At 46.8% G+C, this 19,909-nt stretch overlaps 1 protein-coding gene across 1 annotated transcript; it reads right to left on the bottom strand.

Moving 5' to 3' along the window:
- Positions 1 to 351: 351 nt before the first annotated feature.
- Positions 352 to 19,838, bottom strand: PIN1 (peptidylprolyl cis/trans isomerase, NIMA-interacting 1). Its single transcript, XM_069767044.1, has 4 exons — positions 19,719 to 19,838; positions 17,453 to 17,653; positions 15,085 to 15,195; positions 352 to 5,828 (listed from the first exon to the last, which is right to left on the bottom strand). The coding sequence occupies exons 1-4, from the start codon at positions 19,774 to 19,776 to the stop codon at positions 5,719 to 5,721; spliced, it is 480 nt and encodes a 159-aa protein (XP_069623145.1). The 5' UTR covers positions 19,777 to 19,838; the 3' UTR covers positions 352 to 5,718.
- Positions 19,839 to 19,909: the final 71 nt, after the last annotated feature.

Here is a 19,909-nt window from a genome sequence, read left to right as displayed (position 1 = left end):
AAAATTTTGTTTCCAAAATTGTGCTGATGTAAAGTAGACATGTGGGAAATGTTATGTATTAACTATTTTTCATGACATATTTCTGTTTTTTTCATAAATAATCGCAAGTAATATCGAAGAAATGTTACCACTAATATGAAGTACAATATGTCACGAAAAAACAATCTCAGAATCAGCGGGATCCGTTGAAGCGTTCCAGAGTTATAACCTCAAAGTGACAGTGGTCAGAATTGCAAAAATTGGCTCTGTCATTAAGTACCAAATTGGCTCTGTCACTAAGGGGTTAAGGTTTCCAGAGTTCAATGCCTACATTTGGTGGTGTGAACATGATTTAATACATCAATACCGGGGTTACTTGTGTACATATTGAACTTTTATTGTCATACAAGTTCTCAACAAAACCAGTAGAAAAAGGAAAAAAAAAAAAAAAAGTTTCACACTAAAGCTGAACAAATATTAGCCAAACCACAACAGTAGCTTAATAAATATTTTGTTGCGTACGTCTTATGCTGGAAGAACTCAAAAGGCATTTGCAGTCACCCCCTACAGTCATGTAGATGACCACGGGGTGCGCTCTCTGCTTGTGTCTGCCGAGAACGGTGGAGGTTTAGTTACATGCATTAAATACTGTATCAACCCAACTATCCATGGCTAAAATGGATCTTCAGTAGTGATGAGCAAGCATGCTGGGATATGGTGCTATCTGACCATACTTGTATGCTAATCGAGTGTCTTCGATGTGCTCGAAAAATATGTTCGAGTCTTCACGGCTGTTTGACACTCAAACACATACAGGGATTGACAGTTTTTTTTAGGTGTTGAGACATGCAGCCACGGGGACTATTAACATTTTTCAAACACACCAAAGACACTCGGTTAGCACACAAGTGTGCTCGGATAAAGCCTTATTTGAGCATGCTCACTCATCACTAATCTTCTCTTCTTTGTACAGGTAGGGTACTAGCCAACAGCTTTACTTCACATTAAAAGAAGAATTCCATCTAAACCTGTACTCTGACAACCCTTATGATAATAAAGCAAAGAGTCACCCGCACTTAGGCTTAGTTTAATCTGGCATCAAATTTATGTTGATGGACCTCGTTGACTTTAACGTTACTGGCCTGCAACAGGATATAATGTGTGTATCTCTAATTTGCCACAAGTCACGCAATGTTTTCGGTAGCACGGCACATGGCCTAAAAGCCCTAACACATCTGCACCATGGACCAGTATCGCCATGTAGCACAAGCGTTAACGTACCAATGGAGGATTAGAGAGACCGTTTATGGAGCGGCGGTCACACACGCGCACAACTCCTCTAGGTGTGGCGCTCATCAGAACAAACTCTTGCAGCAGCTGATCCCCAGTTAGGCCTCATTCACACGTCAGTTTTTCCTGTTCGAGTTTCAACTATGTTTGTTTGTTTTTTATGGAGAGAACTCATATCCAATGATTGTGTATGGGGCCGCTGACATGTCCGTGATTTTTTGCGAACCACAAAATCGGATCGGAGACATGTCTAATGTTGATCCAAGTGATCAGCAATGAAAGTCCATGGGTCCTTGGAAAACAGTTCAGACAGCAGCTAGATGCCATCTGAGTGCTGTCCGGTTTTCAAAGACTGATAGATAAAAGGAGGTGGAGAATTTTTTTTTTCTTCTTCTGATCAACTCATGAGAAAAACATTGATGTGTACATGAGCCCTTAGAATCATGTGTTGATTACTTCACAACCATCATCTGTCCTCCAAATGAGTACGTCCTGATATCAGTGCAGCTGAGGCCAAGCAAATAATACAAACAATCTAGATTTTTTTTCTTTTACAGGAATGAAGACATTTCTTTTACTAAGTGACTTCCTTGCAAAGTTTCAGAAGCTGGACAAAAAAAAAAAAAAAAAACTATATAGTTTTGTTAATCTAAGTTTTTTAAAAAATATCAATGTTTTGGCGTGTTTTACTGAACTTTTTTGTGTTTTTTTTTTGCTTTAAGTGGTTCAGTGGCAGAACCTGGAAGCATTTTTGCAAGCCAGAAACTATTGACTTTTTTTTTTCTCCCTACGGAAAGACTATTGACGCGTTTTCCTATTGAAATCTATAGGAAGCTTATTCAAAGTTTATTTTTTCCATGTGGATTTTAGAGCATGATGTGAACATACACAAAAGCACGCAACAACGGAAACTTGGTGGCTCCATTAAAATCAATTGGGGGCAATAAAACCAAATCACACTGGGTTTTGTGATGATGGCACCACCGCAACTTACCACCCTACTTTATTCTTCGAAGGTTGGTAGAGATAAGCAATGGACACTATCATTCTACAGTGGAAGGGAGAAAGGTTCAATATCCAACAAAGAAAAGAAAAATAATCTATCCTGCTGTAACTTTCTCCAGTGCTTGTATGGCAGACAGAGTACAGTAAAGTAGGTATTGTTGGTAAATCTATGGGCAGCATTTATTATGTATTGCAAACAGTTTACCAACAAGAGGATTAGTAAGTTACTTTTTGGAAGTTTCATTCAGACGATCAAATTGTGTGTTCAGGATCCAGATTTCTACCTTAAAAAAAGTAATTGGATTCTCCCGGCATGGAGAGGCCTCCTACTCCCCTCTATATTTGGAAATAAACAGTAGGATGAAAATGGACGGTAGGTACCTAATCTGAAGTGGGTCCTAGTAAGGAGCAGGTACACGCATACAAATAACAATAGGAAATCTATGCGTACAATTCATAATGCTGAATAAATTGGGAATAATACAAGAGGGAGCAATGGTATAAGACGTATCCACACTTATAAACCATGATCCCTTCATATAGATCGAATTGAATGGGGTTGTCCCATGAATAAAGTCCACTTTAATTAATAGATCTTGGAGGTGGTAAAAGAAAAATCTGAGAATCTTATAAATGTGCTCCTATTTGCTCTTTCAGACTATGCAGAGCTGCTCCAGTTCATGGTGGACACATAGCCCAGCTCCTGGACAGGTGAGGAAGAAGCACAAGTCACTTAGGTTAAGGATATACAGATGAAACCGCAGGGGCTTACAGCTGTTGCTTTCTGAGGTATCAAATTTCCCTGCCTGTTCTTTCACAGGAGCGAGTGCTTCTGCTGCGTCTCCAGCCCTGCGAGCAATGCATATATCAAGACAGTGACATAAGAGTTTCAGTGGCCGCTGACCTTGTATGTTTCAGATTTTATTTATGCTGAGCTCACAAGACTGGTGATGTGACAGAAACACTCACTCCTGTGATAAAACAGTCAGGAAAATATGTTACCTGAAATTAGCAGCTGTAAGCCCCCACTGTTTGAGCAATACACTTAGTTATGGTAAGTGAATTATGCTTCCTCCCCCTGGTGAGGAGCTGTGGTATATACTGACTACAAACAGCCATTACACAGGGGCACGTTTATAAGATTCTCTCAAGCAAAGAAACATTTTTTTTTTAACATCTCCAATTGTGGAACTTATCATTCCAAGGTCTATTGATTAAAATGTACTCTATTGGATAGCTCCATTAATCAATTAGGTCTTTTTAGCGTTCTATTCACAACCAAAGAAGTTATGGTGTTCTGTGATGAAGGTTGGTGACTGGGACTTATTTGCAGGTTGTGCATTAGTACCACAGGAAGATGGCGAGTTTTATTTTTACAGCCATGTGTCTAGAGATCGGAATCCCAGTCTGGGATATCAGTGTGTGCCCTAAGAAGAAAATTCTAGTTTCCTACACGGCTTCAGGAATAAGCTAATACCGCAGCACTACATGTCCATAGACTGGAGCCATCTGAAACACAGCAGGAACTCCGGCCATTTCTTGGCATCAGATTACAAATCAGGGTATCGAGTACAGAGCTGCATTAAATGGCAAAGTGTGAGGAAGCATTTCACATATCACGTGAAGACACTAGAGAAATAGCTGTGCCAATTTTTGTGTTGGGCCGACATTTTAATTTAAAGGAGTTGTCCAGCCCAAAATCGATAAGTCTGCAGTCACTCTGTGCTACTGAGATTCGCTGGTCTCAGACTCGGTGACCGGAGGGCATGTATGAGTTATACATACTCCTGGCCAGTGTATGGAGCGAGGCCACTTCCTGTAATTGACCATGCCCACTGGTCGGCCATGTCACTAGTCGAGGCGCAGCCTAGCTCCCTACAACTGTATGGAGAGAGGCTGGGAGCATGTATAATTCCTATATACCCTCCGGTCCCCAGTCGGAAACCAGTGAATCCCAGCAGTGCACTGAGGATAATTCATTGGTCTGTAGTCACACAGATATGCCCTCTGGTCGGCCAGGTCTCTAGTTGAGGCGCAGCCTAGCTCCCTACAACTGTATGGATAGAGGCCCGGGAGCATGTATAACTCCTAAATACCCTCCGGTGCCAGGTCGGAAACCGGTAAATCCTAGCAGTAAACTGAGGGGGATTCATTGGTCTGTAGTCACACAAAGTGACTGTAGATTTATCAGCTTGGATCAGACAACCCCCTTAACGGAAAATAAATTTGGCCTCCAAATATATGGCTGGAATGGGAAAAGAAATAGAGGTTCTGAGGGGGTCAAGACCAGCTGAAAAGAATTTGGTTGGCTCTGCCTTGTACCACTGTAAATGTAGAGGTGACAGGGCATGGGCGCCTCTCTCCATTTACCTCTATGGGATCTGCAAAATAACTGAGAAAGCTTTCACAACGCTCATAAAAGTGGATGGAAAGAGCGGAACATGGACAGAGGTGGCAACCACATAAACTCGGTCTACGGCATAAATGACAGATATGGTGCCATTTCTCTGAATAAAGATTTCAGCCCATGGACCTCTCTCACTTATGGGAATTCTGAAACTATACAACCAAGCCTATGGATATGCTAGAAATGTGAGATGCTAATACTCCTTCAGAGTAGTTGTACAAGAGATGCCAGAAGGGTCCATTAAAAAAAATAAATAAAACAGTGCCACTCTTGCCTCTTATTGCAGCTCAGCCCCACATTAACTTTAGGGATAAGGTGCAATACCAAACACAGACTATGTTCCAGAATGGCGCTATTTTGTTGTCCCAGAAAATCTGTTGCAAATCCATGTATCTACGTTCTATATTGATTAGTCCGACTATTTAGAACACTACAGCCAAGACCTATGAAATTGGCCCTCGTCTCAATGTCTGTAGGTGAAGAAAATAGCCTATTCCACAGCGGATCGATGACAGGAGCTCTTTAATGGAATGGCTTCATTTAACACAGAGATCACATGCAATAGAGAAGACCTCCAGCATCGAGTGATCTGGCTCATTGATCCATGGTGGTAGATGCACGAGCCAGACGACCGGCATGCAGGATGGTACGCAATGCCATTCAGGTGTACAAGGCCGATCATTGTAGCTAGCTCCAGCACACTGGGGAGTATACATGTGGCCCATAATTTAAGATCTAGCCCCCAACCCCTCATGCAGATCCCTTATTGTAAAATGAAATGTTCGACATCGATACTAAACTCCCCATTACTGCCGAGACCCACTGCATGTAACGCTGGATAAAAAAAAACAAACAAAAAATAATGACCCTTTGAAATCTTCCATAAAGGCAAATGGAATCTCCAAGGTATTGTAAAGCCTAGACTACCCCGTCCGTCCCACCTGCCCTCCTCCTCCTCTACATCCAAGGACAAGATGGCCTCCAAAGCCCCTAGATCCCTTCTACTAAAGGGCTGGGGTTCTCCTATAACAAGGGATTCACTCGGTGCGAAGTATGATGTGGATGCCAGAATCTGTGAATACCGGGCCGCTCATCTCTCCAGGCCGCAGAGCGAAAGAAGCATCTTCAAAGGCTTTCTGCATGTCACCTGCGGGAGAGAGCAAACACAATGAGAAGTCTTCAAGAAACGCTGCATACTCTGGTAATCTCTCGGTCATGGCTACCGCACGGTAATCTCTCAGTCATGGCTACCGCACGGTAATCTCTCAGTCATGGCTACCGCACGGTAATCTCTCAGTCATGGCTACCGCACGGTAATCTCTCAGTCATGGCTACCGCACGGTAATCTCTCAGTCATGGCTACCGCACGGTAATCTCTCAGTCATGGCTACCGCACGGTAATCTCTCAGTCATGGCTACCGCACGGTAATCTCTCAGTCATGGCTACCGCACAGTAATCTCTCAGTCATGGCTACCGCACGGTAATCTCTCAGTCATGGCTATCTCCAAGTCAACGCTGCGCCACGGCAATCTCGCAGTCACCGCTACGCCTCGGCAATCCCGCAGTCACCGCTACGCCTCGGCAATCCCGCAGTCACCGCTATGCCTCGGCAATCCCGCAGTCACCGCTACAATCTCAGTCACCCCCTACGCCACAGCCATCTCACAGTCATCCCCTACGCCACAGCAATTTCACAGTCACAGCTACGCAGCGGCAATCTCGCAGTCACCGCTACGCCTCGACAATCCCGCAGTCACAGCTATGCCGCGGCAATCTCACAGTCACAGCTACGCCGCAGCAATCTCACAGTCACAGCTACGCCGCGGCAATCTCAGTCACAGCTACGCCGCGGCAATCTCACAGTCACAGCTACGCCGCGGCAATCTTACAGTCACAGCTACTCAGCGGCAATCTCACAGTCACACCAATCTTGCAGTCACAGCTACGCCGCGGCAATCTCACAGTCACAGCTACGCCGCGGCAATCTCACAGTCACACCAATCTTGCAGTCACAGCTAAGCCTCGACAATCCCGCAGTCACCGCTAAGCCGCGGCAATCTCACAGTCACAGCTACGCCGCGGCAATCTCACAGTCACAGCTACGCCGCGGCAATCTCACAGTCACAGCTACGACGTGGCAATCTCACAGTCACAGCCACACCGCGGCAATCTCACAGTCACAGCCACACCGCGGCAATCTCACAGTCACAGCTACGCCGCGGCAATCTCACAGTCACACCAATCTTGCAGACACAGCTACGCCGCGGCAATCTCACAGTCACAGCCACACCAATCTCACAGTCACAGCTACGCCGCGGCAATCTCACAGTCACAGCTACCCCGCAGCAATCTCGCAGTCACAGCCACACCAATCTCACAGTCACGGCTACGCCGCGGCAATCTCACAGTCACGGCTACGCCGCGGCAATCTCACAGTCACGGCTACGCCGCGGCAATCTCACAGTCACAGCTACGCCGCGGCAATCTCACAGTCACAGCTACGCCGCGGCAATCTCACAGTCACAGCTACGCCGCGGCAATCTCACAGTCACAGCTACGCCGCGGCAATCTCACAGTCACAGCTACGCCGCGGCAATCTCACAGTCACAGCTACGCCGCGGCAATCTCACAGTCACAGCTACGCCGCGGCAATCTCACAGTCACAGCTACGCCGCGGCAATCTCACAGTCACAGCTACGCCGCGGCAATCTCACAGTCACAGCTACGCCGCGGCAATCTCACAGTCACAGCTACGCCGCGGCAATCTCACAGTCACAGCTACGCCGCGGCAATCTCACAGTCACAGCTACGCCGCGGCAATCTCACAGTCACAGCTACCCCGCGGCAATCTCACAGTCACAGCTACCCCGCAGCAATCTCGCAGTCACAGCCACACCAATCTCACAGTCACAGCTACGCCGCGGCAATCTCACAGTCACAGCTACGCCGCAGCAATCTCACAGTCACAGCTACGCCGCGGCAATCTCACAGTCACAGCTACGCCGCAGCAATCTGATAGTCACAGCTACGCCGCAGCAATCTCACAGTCACAGCTACGCTGCGGCAATCTCACAGTCACAGCTACGCCGCGGCAGTCTCACAGTTACAGCTACGACGTGGCAGTCTCACAGTCACAGCCACACCGCGGCAATCTCACAGTCACAGCTACGCCGCAGCAATCTTACAGTGACACCAATCTTGCAGATACAGCTACGCCGCGGCAATCTCGCAGTCACAGCTACCCCGCAGCAATCTTGCAGTCACAGCCACACCAATCTCACAGTCACAGCTACGCCGCGGCAACCTCGCAGTCACCGCTAAGCCTCGGCAATCCCGCTGTCACCACTACGCAGCAGCAATCTCCCTGTCACAGCTACGCCGCGGCAATCTCACAGTCACACCAATCTTGCAGTCACAACTACGCAGCAGCAATCCCGCAGTCACCGCTACGCAGCGGCAATCTCACAGTCACACCAAACTCGCAGTCACAGCTACGCCGCGGCAATGTCGCAGTCACAGGTACGCAGCGGCAATATCACAGTCACTGTAAGGCTATGTTCACATGTTGCATGTTTTAATGCAAATTTTCACCTGCGTTTTGCAGGAGCAACAAAGTCTGAGATTTCAGAAATCTCATGCACACAGTTTTTTTTGTCCTCAGTATTTTGTGCAGAACTTACGTTTTTTTGCATTAAACTTTATCATGCACAAAAGAAATATTTACCATGAAAAAAAAAAAAACGCAGGAAAAACAACGCACCTAAAACTAAGCAAACCCTGCTTTACGGTATGTGCACACCCTGCGGATTCTCTGCGGATCAGCAGCGTTTTTTGAGGTGCAGAAACGCTGCAGATCCGCAATTGATTTACAGTACAATGTAAATCAATGAGAAAAAAAATGCTGTGCACACTCTGCGGAAAATCCGCTGCGGTTTAAAAGAAGTAGCATGTCACTTCTTTTTTGTGAATCTGCAGCGTTTTTGTACCCATTCCATTATAGAAAACCGCAGGGGTAAAAAAACGCAGAAAATCCGCAAGAAAACCGCAGCAAAAACACACAAAAAACCGTTGCGGAACCGCACAAAAAACGCGACAAATCCGCAGGTGCGTTTTCTGCCAGGAGAGGCAGAATCCGCACCAGAAGTAACTAAGCCTAATCCGCAACGTGTGCACATAGCCTTAATGCAGGAAGTTTCTTACTGCTTAAAGAGCTGGTTTTGCCTGTAGAAAAAAAAGCATCAAAAACACAAAATGTGAACATAGCCTTCTGCGGCGGTAATCTCAGTCATTGATTTCATGGGTACAGATTTGACACGTGCTAGAGAACAGAAACAACAGTGACCTCTGGTGGTAACCAAGAGCGTTTCATGCAAAAGAATGATTGCAAGGGAGTCCGTGATAGGGACCCTAAAAGGAAGGTGCCATACATAAAAATAAAATGTCAACAACTGAAAAAATGGTAAGTAAATAAGGTTTTAATCTTTTAATAAATATCATCATTTGTTTTCAAAAGAGTAAAATATGAATTTTTTTTACAATGTTTGATATTTCCACTTTAAACACAAGAGAAAGCAAAAGTGAGGAGACATTACTGGTGACTGCGAGTGATACTAACAAGTAGACCGTGTAACCGAGGACGGCCGGCAGAACAGATTCCGTTAATGCTGCTCGTGTTATCAAGAACTGGGGTTAGATACGTGGAGTTTATAACAAGCACGATTAATCCCAGCATGTGTTACACTCCGCGCATCTAATCGCAGCATGTGATACAAACATGATGATGGGATTAGATACACCGGTCTGGGGCATATCACACATGATGGGATTAGATACACCGGTCTGGGGCGCATCACACATGATGGGATTAGATACACCGGTCTGGGGCGCATCACACATGATGGGATTAGAAACACCGGTCTGGGGCGTATCACACATGATGGGATTAGATACACCGGTCTGGGGCGCATCACACATGATGGGATTAGATACACCGGTCTGGGGCGCATCACACATGATGGGATTAGAAACACCGGTCTGGGGCGCATCACACATGATGGGATTAGATACACTGGTCTGGGGCGTATCACACATGATGGGATTAGATACACCGGTCTGGGGCGTATCACACATGATGGGATTAGATACACCGGTCTGAGGCATATCACACATGATGGGATTAGATACACCGGTCTGGGGCGTATCACACATGATGGGATTAGATACACTGCTCTGGGGCGTATCAAACATGATGGGATTAGATACGCTGGTCTGGGGCGCATCACACATGATGGGATTAGATACACCGGTCAGATCTACATATTGGGATCCTATGGATGACTTCGGGGCACGTGGCTCCTCCTGTACACTGATTCATCTATCACCTTGAAAAATAACTTCCATTGAAAAAAGGGACAGTTTTATTTAAATTCTCATATTTTCAGCTAAAATTAATTTTAGCACTTCATTTTCATTAAAAAACGTTGCCGCGTTTACCTTGCGTGGCATTGTAATGCCTGGCTGTAGGAGAGTTACATGTAAGCCTTGTGACAGGGGCCCTACATAGATCATGGGGCCCCATAGCAGTGTACCGGGGGCTACAACAAAATGGCCGCCATCTCCTCCCACAGCTGCTGTGTGCAGAGGTCACAGCAGGAGGCAGCCGCGGAGTAGGAGAGGTGGTCGGACAATGGACGCAGCCTCATGTGCCAGCGACTGCCCTATGTGGCGGGTAACTGTCGTGCACACCAGCAAATGAAAATGGCAGCACCAGTGGCTGAAGAAAAAAAAAAAAACAACAAAACAATTAAGCCAGTAAATTGTAATTTTCATTAAAAATATTGGTTATATAAGAAATAATTTAAAAATAAAATTTGTGGCACCTTCCCTTTTAGGCCCCTTTCATCCATCGATTTTTTTTCTCATAGACTTGTATTAGCGACGGACTGCGACAGATGGCCTCACGTTTCACCCGTCGGTCGCCGGATCCGTCAAAAATTGTTTGTCCGGCGGCAACGGACAAAGTAACGTTTTTTCCGTCGCCATCCGCTCGAATGGAAGCCTATGGGCGCTGTATCCGTCAAATGACGGAATCCGGCGACTGATTCCGTTTTTTTAAACAGAGAACGCTCCGATTTATTTAGGATCCAATTAGCCAGATCCGCTAGTCGGATCTGTTGCATCAGTTTTTCACAATCTGTGACGGATCGATCGAGCCAACGGATTGTGACTGACGGCAAAAAACGGATGTGTGAAAGGGGCCTATCCATTTTCCGGTTTTTCCTCCTCTTCTCCCAAGAGCCATAACCTGTTTATTTTGCTGCCATTTTCCGAGACCCGTAGCGTTTCCATTTTCCGGGATCTGGGTGAGGGTTTATTTTTTGCACCCTGAGCCGATGTTTTTACCGATAGCATTTTGGGGTAGATACGATGTTTTGATCGCCTTTTACTGCAATGTTGCGGCAACCAAAAAACGTAGTCCTGGCGTTATGATTTTTTTTCCGTTATGCCATTTAATTTAATTTATAGTTTTAAAGATCGGACTTTTCTGAACGCAGAGATACTAAATGTGGATTTTTTAAGTTTTAAATGGAACAAAAAAGGGGGGCAATTTGACCTTGTGTTTGTTATTTTTTTTAAACTCCCCCCCGCTTTTTACTGGATTTATTAGTCCCTTTAGGGGACTCGACGCTGTGATTGTCCGATCGCTTGTGCTATACATAGAAGCGCATCAGAACTGCTATGGAAAAAGAAAATCACCATCTCCCAGAAACACCGCCCACAGGTGGATCTTAATAAAAGGTACGGAGGGGGAGGGCTTCCACAGAACCCCGGCTTGTGAGCCCGCCCGTCACAGGTCGTGAAGCAATTTAAGTGGAATTGCTAAGGCATATAATATATCTATGACCTATCCTTCTGAATTCTTATGGTGTGCACACTGGCAGCGCGCAATCATGTGTCTGTAAAAATGCGCGATTCCGGCCCCACATTACAACTAGACTTGTCTGGCCTTGCTCAATTCACTTGTATTGAGTGAGGCCGCGCACATCTAGTTGGCAGGTGACCGCATGTATGCAGATTCCGCTCGCTCGCGGAGAATCATCACAGCATCACAAGTCTGTAGTTGCAGTGATTAACACCTTTAAGGACCAGATATTTTCGTTTTTTTCCCATTTTCTTTGCCTTTTCAGAGCCATACATTTTGTATTTTTCCGTCCACGTGGCCGTTATGAGACCTTGTTTTTTGCGGGACGAGTTGCAGTTTTGAAGCCACTATTTATTTTACCGTATAATGTATTGAAACAGAAGAAAAAAAAATTCCAACTGTGATGAAATTCTGTCATTGGTTTTTGGTAGCTATGGAGTTCATTGTATGGTAAAAATCATTTGGATAAAGAAAGAACAAGAGGATCGGGTTTCCATCTGCAAGGTACAAATGGTTTGCTTCAGAGGAAGAGGCCGGGATATTCATATAACCCAGAAACATTCCAAGCTGGTCACATTACGGCGACACCAAAAATGGATCCATTTAGATGATTAAAAACGCACGCAAAAAAAAAAAAAAATCACTCTAAAATATATATATGTAATTTTTTTTTTTGCTTTTCTCCCTCTGAATATTGGAAAATTTGCATTTTTTTTTTTTTCATTTTGCTTTGTCACCATTTTCCAGGACCAGTAAGATTTTTATTTTCCTGTTGATGAGGCTAACTGACTGCTGGTTTTTTGTGTGGTGAGCCGATGTTTTTAATCGATACCAATTTCGTGTAAACACAATGCTTTGATTCCTTATTAACACATTTTTTAGGGAGGCGAGGTGACCAAAAACATCCCGCAATCCTGGCATTTTAATTCTTTTTCTCGACGCCATTTACAGATTGTGTTAATTCCATATTTTAATAGATCGAAATTTCAACAATGCGCCATTTCCAAACATTTTTTTTTATTTATTTTATTTGTAACTAGGGAAAAATAGGAGGGTGATTTAAAGCTTGATTTTTTTTTTCTTATATATTTTTAATGTAGTATAAAGTGGTAATCTCAGGCTCCTAAGCTTCACAGGAGGACCAAGTTGACAAGGAGAAGGGTCTCCAGCAGACCCCCGGCTGTGAGATAGTAATCCATTTTCCCCACTGGATCACATCACAAGGGACTGATGGGAGCAGGTTCTACTTAAATGCCGCTGAGATTGACGGTGGCATTTAAATGTTAACAGCTGCGGCCAGAAACGGCAACAGCCATGCCTGTTAGAGACAGATGACGGCAATATAATACAGCTGCTGACTGTCGCGTGTGTAGGGGAGTTCAGCTTCTTAGGCCAGTCCACATGTGAGGACTCCTGCCCAGGACCTGAATATTACATCCGTTTGCGGGAAAGGGTTAAAAAAGTCGTTCACTACTTGGATAACTCTTTCTCATGCCCCTCGCTTTGCCCCAATAAAATAAAACCTATACTCGCCTTCCGTGTCAGCACTCGGGGTCCCGGAGCTCGGGCGGTGTTGTGACACGTGACCCTGGCGTCCAATCAGCACCAGTGTAACTTTCCCCGCCTCCCGTCAAATGGAGCATAAAGAAGTAGTCAGGGATCAGCTGCAGTGCTGATTGGGCGCAGGGGTCATGTGTCACAACAACGTACGAGAGCCCCGGGGAGAGTGAGTGCCTAAACCGAGGGGACCGCACCTGGTATGCTCGGTGAGTGTAAGCTTTATTATTTTATGGGGGCCAAACATTTTGATCAAAAGGGGTTGTCATAGTAGTGGACAAGCCCTTTAAGACAAGTTATCAATACTAGATTGTTGGGAATCTGACACCTCCACAGATCAGCTGTTATTCACCACCCCCCTCCGTTGCAATTTAAGAAGTGATTTCTCAGGACTCAACACAAAATGCCACTTTTACTGAAGACTGCAGTCTAAAAATTATTCACCCCTCTATGACAAGTTGTCTTTAAGGCTGTGTGCACATGTTGCGTTTTTTTCGCGGTTTTTCCTGATAAAAACGCTATAAAACCGCAAAAAAAAGGCATACAATAAGCATCCCATCATTTAGAATGAATTCCGCATGTTTTGTGCACGTGATGCGTTTTTTTCCGCGAAAAAAACGCATTGCGGTAAAAAGCGCAGCATGTTCATTAATTTTGCTGTTTTTTTGTGCACATAGCCTTAGCCATATTTCTAACTTACAATCAGACGCCGGTCTTCAAACCCCCTAGTCAGTCCAGGTATTTGATGTGTTCTATCTCAAGCCCACCTGATACAAGTAACAAAGTTCTTGCTGCTTTAGACATCCCCCATTTGCAAATTTTGACCAGAGTTCCGGATCAAAAATCAGCAGTGCAAGTCTGAGTCCATGAAAAAACAAAACAGCACTCAAGGTAAGAAATGTCAGTAATGGTGACTATTCTTTAGCTGAGAGCACCATGCATATTTTCACAAGTGGCGTAGTTTTATTTTTTGCAGACATTTCTGCAAGTGTTTTATTTATACAAGAGATGCTTACAGAAAGAAAGAAAATCTCTCAATTACCACCTAGATGAGGCGACTACCCAACAAGTCTGACCCATTAATGATTATTGGAACAGGACCAGGGTAAAAGGCCAAGTCAGAAACTCATGTACAAGCAGCCTGTTTCAGGGTGTTTGCCCCTCATCAGTGTGAAGGAGAGTCTGACTGTGAGGAAAGTACGGGTTCTCCTAACAGAGTAAACTTTTTAACAGTGAGGGTGATCAATGTGTGGAACAGGCTCCCACGAGAGGTGATGAGTTCTCCTTCCATGGTAGTCTTCAAACAGAGGCTGGACAGACATCTGTCTGAGATGGTTTAGTGCAGTATTCCCCAACTCCAGTCCTCAAGAGCCACCAACAGGTCGTGCTTTCAGGATTTCCTTAGTATGGCCCAGGTGATGGAATTGTTGCCTTTCTAGAAGATGGAATTCTCACCTGGGCAATACTAAGGAAATCCTGAAAACATGACCTGTTGGTGGCTCTTGAGGACCGAACTTGGGGAACACTGGTTTAGTGAAACCTGCATTGAGCAGGGGGTTGGACATGATGACTCTGGAGAAGTCCGTTCCCACTAACATTTTAGGAGTAGAGTCTCACTAGCATTGCTCTCCACCGAAGACAGGCAAACACCCCATATCAGCTGTCTGTGGAAGAGTTTCTGGCTTGGCAATGTTCCCTGCTATTGTTACAAGACTTCCTACAGGTCAGACGTACAGGTTAGCTACCTCTTGTACATCGTTATTTGCAATGACACACAAATCACAAAAAAAAAACTCGATTTGGACCTTTGCAGCTTTTGAGTAGCAATAACTTGCGGGTCACATTAAGATTTTTCCAGATTTCTGCTGAAAGGCCTGAAGTCGAAAAGAGTTCCATTAACGTTTGGAAGTAGTAAGAACTTACCTCGACCAAAATTTCCCAAGTCGCCTCCGGCCTTAGCAGAACTGCAGTCGCTAAACTGTGAGGCTAAAGCTTCAAAGTCCTCCGCTCCAGATTTGATTTTCTGTATATAGCCTGAGAAGAACAGAGTAAATTGCCTTAACAGGAACAGTTATGGTTTATCCTCCATACTTATAAAATACTTGTTCTGCATCATCATTTCTTTCTTTATATTTTTAACTTTTGAAAAAGAGGGAAAAAAAAAAAGAGAAAGGAAAAGCCATTTCCTAAGGACACCACCAAATGTTTGATCAGTGGGGTCTGACCTCCAGGAGCGTTGTGCTCACATACCTGGGCCCAGCCATCAGTAGCATTGTCCAGGAGAACTTCTCTGAAAGCACCACTCCAGCCTCCAGGGGTGCTCCCGCTGTGGTCCGGTCCCATGGGTGTCGCGGTCCGGGGCTTCCCATCTTCATAGGATGACGTCCTCTTCTTGTCTTCACGCTGCGGCTCCGGCACAGGTGTACTTTGTCTGCCCTGTTGTGGGCAGAGCAAAGTACTGCAGTGCGCAGGCGCCGCGCCTCTCTGACCTTTCCCAGCGCCTGCGCACTGCAGTACTTTGCTCTGCCCTCAACAGGACAAAATACGCCTGCACCGGAGCCGCAGTGTGAAGACAAGAAGAGGACATCATCGTAAGAAGATCGGATGCCCCGGACCGGACCGTGACGCCCATTGGATCGGACCGCCCACCCAGGTGAGTATAATCTAACCTCTTTTTCTCATCTTTCAGATTACATCGGGGCTTATCTACAGCATTACAGAATGCTGTAGATAATCCCCTGACGCCAGTGGGCTTAAGGTACCTTCACACTGAGCAACTTTCTAACGAGAACGACAGCGATCCGTGACGTTGCAGCGTCCTGGATAGCGATCTCGTTGTGTTTGACACGCAGCAGCGATCAGGATCCCACTGTGACATCGCTGGTCATAGCTAGAAGGCCAGAACTTTATTTGGTCGTCAGGTCGGCGTGTATCGTCATGTTTGACAGCAAAAGCAACGATGCCTGCAATGGTTTTTCATGGAGCTAACAACCAGCGAGAACAATAAGTACGTCACTGAATCGCTCCTGCATCGTTCTGCTGTTGCCGTGTTTGACATCTCATAGCGACCTAAACAGCGACGTTGCAGCGATCGGCTCGTCTATATCGCTGCAGCGTCGCTCAATGTGACGGTACCTTTAGCTCAACTTCAATTTTGGGGGTGACAGGTTCCCTTTAAGGATAATGTATGCTATGCTATCAGCAAGAAAAGTTAGGACAAATTAAATTCTTTCTGCTGGGATTTTCCAAAGATCTAGGTAAAATAAATACGTTTTACCATAATTTAGAAAAATGCAGTGTGATCACTGAATGTAAGCTGAAAATACAGGTTAGCAGTGGTAAAGGTTGGTTTTTCCCCCAAACGACAAGATATCCCCTGATAGTGCTTGGACTGCAGGGTCTCAAGTAGTCCAGAGATCAGAAAGTAGCGGTGGTGCGGATGTTCATCCTCTGCTTCATTCATTGTTTATGAAACTAGTGAAGAAAGCTGGACGACGAGCTTAGTCTTTCCCCCATCATCCGAAGGACAATGATGAGTGGAGGCCGAGCTTGCACACCATCCTATAAATGACAAGCCATCTTCAGCAATCATGTGCACTGCCACACGATTTAAACAGAAGACCCTCATTCTAGCAATTGCTGTGGGGTACTTTGGCTAACACCAACGTGATCCGTCCTATGCTGCGGGTGTCTGACTGGGCACAGGGCCACAACATGTAGCTCCACATTAGCAGGAATTGTCCCGTGTTATGCCGGGGCACGTCAGCGGTCACCAGCTTGGCCTGGAGCGCTTCTTTTAGGTCTCCAGAGAATCTACAGTCATTTGCCTTCTGGGAGGAATTACTTCTCTCTTAGGCACTCTGCACTTAGGCTACGTTCAGACTAGCGTTTCCCGACGCTGCGTCGGGAAACGCAGCGGCGACGCACGTGTCATGCACCCCTATGTTTAACATGGGGGACGCATGCGTTTTTGTGTGTTGCGTTTTGCGACGCGTGCGTCTTTTTTGCCGCAAGCGTCGGACCAAGAAAACGCAACAAGTTGCATTTTTCTTGCGTCCGATTTTCGGCAAAAAACTACGCACGCGTCGCAAAACGCAGCGTTTTTGCGTGCGTTTTGCCGCGCGTTGTGCGTTGCGTCGCCGACGCAGCGGCGCACAACGCTAGTCTGAACGTAGCCTTAGAGGAACAGGTCACAACACCGTGGGCCCAGATCCTTATGAAGGGACTTCTGTCATTTGAGTTGCTATCTTTGGATGCATTATACCCCACACTTCTTACAGTGCTTACCTACCATTAATCATCTCCAGAGCTTCATCTTTGGTGCGTGTGATTCTCTCCTGCCTCCACGATGAAGGACGTCTGGACTGGTTATGCTTCACTAGCAGGTGAGAACATCGTACCTTTGCCGGCTCACCTTGCCCGTTTTTCCCAGCTGCGGAAGGTCGCTCCCACTGGCTGGCGTTAGTCATGTGGTTAAAATAATACACACGTCCTGAAGTGAAACAAAAAGTAAATCAAACTAACCCTCAACAACCAGGCCTGGGTCTCAAACGGGTAATCATGAGTTTGGATTTGATAGTATCTAACTCCCGACCACTCGGACCCCCACAAATTCAGAGCACTGGGGAACTGAAGAGACCCATGTAAATAGATCCGAGGTCGCTTCATTCATTCTCATGGTAAAGCTGAAGACCAGTTGAGTGCAGTGCTCGTTTATCTCCAGTAATCCCATTAAGAATGAATGGAGGGGCAATGCCCATGATAGACCACCCCTCCATTCACATGGTCATTTCTTGGGATTGGTAGGAGGTCCCAGTGGTCCGGAAGTTAAACCCTCTGTAGTGACTTGAGGTTTTTTTTGCACCTTGAGCCATCAGTTTAATTGATCCTGAATTTTAGAAATGAGCGAGCATGCTTGTGTGCTAATCGAGTCTCTTCGGCATGCTTGAAAAATATGCTCGAGTCCCTGCAACTGCTGCATGTCTCATGGTTGTTCGACAGCAGCAACGCATGCAGGGATTACCAGCAGCAACGCATGCAGGGGATGTCTGTCTGTTAGGTAATCCCTGCATGCGTTGTGGCTGTCGAACAGTCGTGAGAAACGCAGCCGCGTCAAAAATACTATTAGGACACAAGCGTGCTCGGATAGCACTTCATCCATGCACGTTCACTCATTACTAAATTTGATATATTTTCAAGTCCTCTTAGGTGGAGGTTTAAGGGGGTCTCAAACTGAGCCCAGCTAGCAAAAGAAGAAATACAGAGAAAGGCTGAGATGATTAGAGACCCGAGTCCATTATTCTATTAAGTGGACTTAAGGATAGACAAGTGTTGTATTCTGCTAACGCTGGCGGTCTCATAGGCATTGAATGAAGTGGTGGCATGAAAGGGGAAAATGGTGGCACAAAAGCAAAGGAGGTGTGAACGGGCAATGGCAGAGCAGGGGCGCCGGGCGAGGGCAATGGCAGAGCAGGGGCGCCGGGCGAGTGCAATGGCAGAGCAGGGGCGCCGGGCGAGGGCAATGGCAGAGCAGGGGCGCCGGGCGAGGGCAATGGCAGAGCAGGGGCGCCGGGCGTGGGCAATGGCAGAGCAGGGGCGCCGGGCGAGGGCAATGGCAGAGCAGGGGCGCCGGGCGAGGGCAATGGCAGAGCAGGGGCGCCGGGCGAGGGCAATGGCAGAGCAGGGGCGCCGGGCGAGGGCAATGGCAGAGCAGGGGCGCCGGGCGAGGGCAATGGCAGAGCAGGGGCGCCGGGCGAGGGCAATGGCGGTCTGAATGTTCACATTAGACAGAGGTCGGCTGAATCCACTGACAGTCGGTTCAGCCAACAGTCTAATGTGTATGGTGCCCACTGACAGATGATTGTTGGGGGAGCCAAATATCCGATATTGGCAAACTGTAGAATTTACCAGCGGCCCTTGCACCCTGCTGGACATGACCGTACCCTGCACCATTACATGGTGGCCACCAGTTGATCACGTAAACACACAGGACACAAACCGGCCACAGAGAAATCAGGGCTCGCCCATAGTGGGTGGTCTCACGCACAGCTCCCCTCCCCATAGATGTCCGTGTGACCTTACTGGGCACATGGTTAGGACTTTCCTTCAGGATCCGACCCCTCTATGGGGCTTATCGCCCCCCTGCAGTAACACCAGATCGGTGGCAGGGATCTGCTGCCCGCCGATCACCTGACCACTCCATTTACATTCCTGCCAGTGAGGAGGGTCGGGGGTCCCCACTTGTAGCGATTGGGGGGTCCCCTCGCATTTCTATGAAGGGGGCGTGACCTCTCAGCCACTCGCCCTCCTCACAATGGTGGGTCAGACCCGGAGGAGATCTATAGGGGGCCCCATCTCATTAACCATCTCTATGGCCCCTGAGGCGATCATTTCTGCCCTCCAGGCCCGTGGAGCCCGGCAGGGCCAATGAATGAGCCCGGGGAGGCAGCACAATGGCGGCCAGGTGCCGGCCCTCCACACCATGCTGCACAGATCTGTGCCGCCACAGACATCACTCTCCTCCTCCCCACAGGCCGTCACCTCCCGCCTCCATTTACCAGAGCTGCGGCTCATCCGCTTCTCCCACCCGGACGGCAGCTTTTCCTCGTCCGCCATCTTGACTCTAGCGTCCAGGTATGACTATGCCCCGCCCTCTATGACGTCACTTCTAGATCGGGGATCCCTATTGGTCGATCGTCACTGAGGCTCTGAAGATGACGTCGCAGAACCCGGACATCGCCTACGACTG

This window comes from Ranitomeya imitator, chromosome 4 (genome assembly GCF_032444005.1).
Source record: "Ranitomeya imitator isolate aRanImi1 chromosome 4, aRanImi1.pri, whole genome shotgun sequence".
In the NCBI taxonomy this organism is placed as follows: domain Eukaryota; kingdom Metazoa; phylum Chordata; class Amphibia; order Anura; family Dendrobatidae; genus Ranitomeya; species Ranitomeya imitator.
Note: the sequence above shows the minus strand (reverse complement) of the source record. Positions and strands in the feature narration are given on the sequence as shown.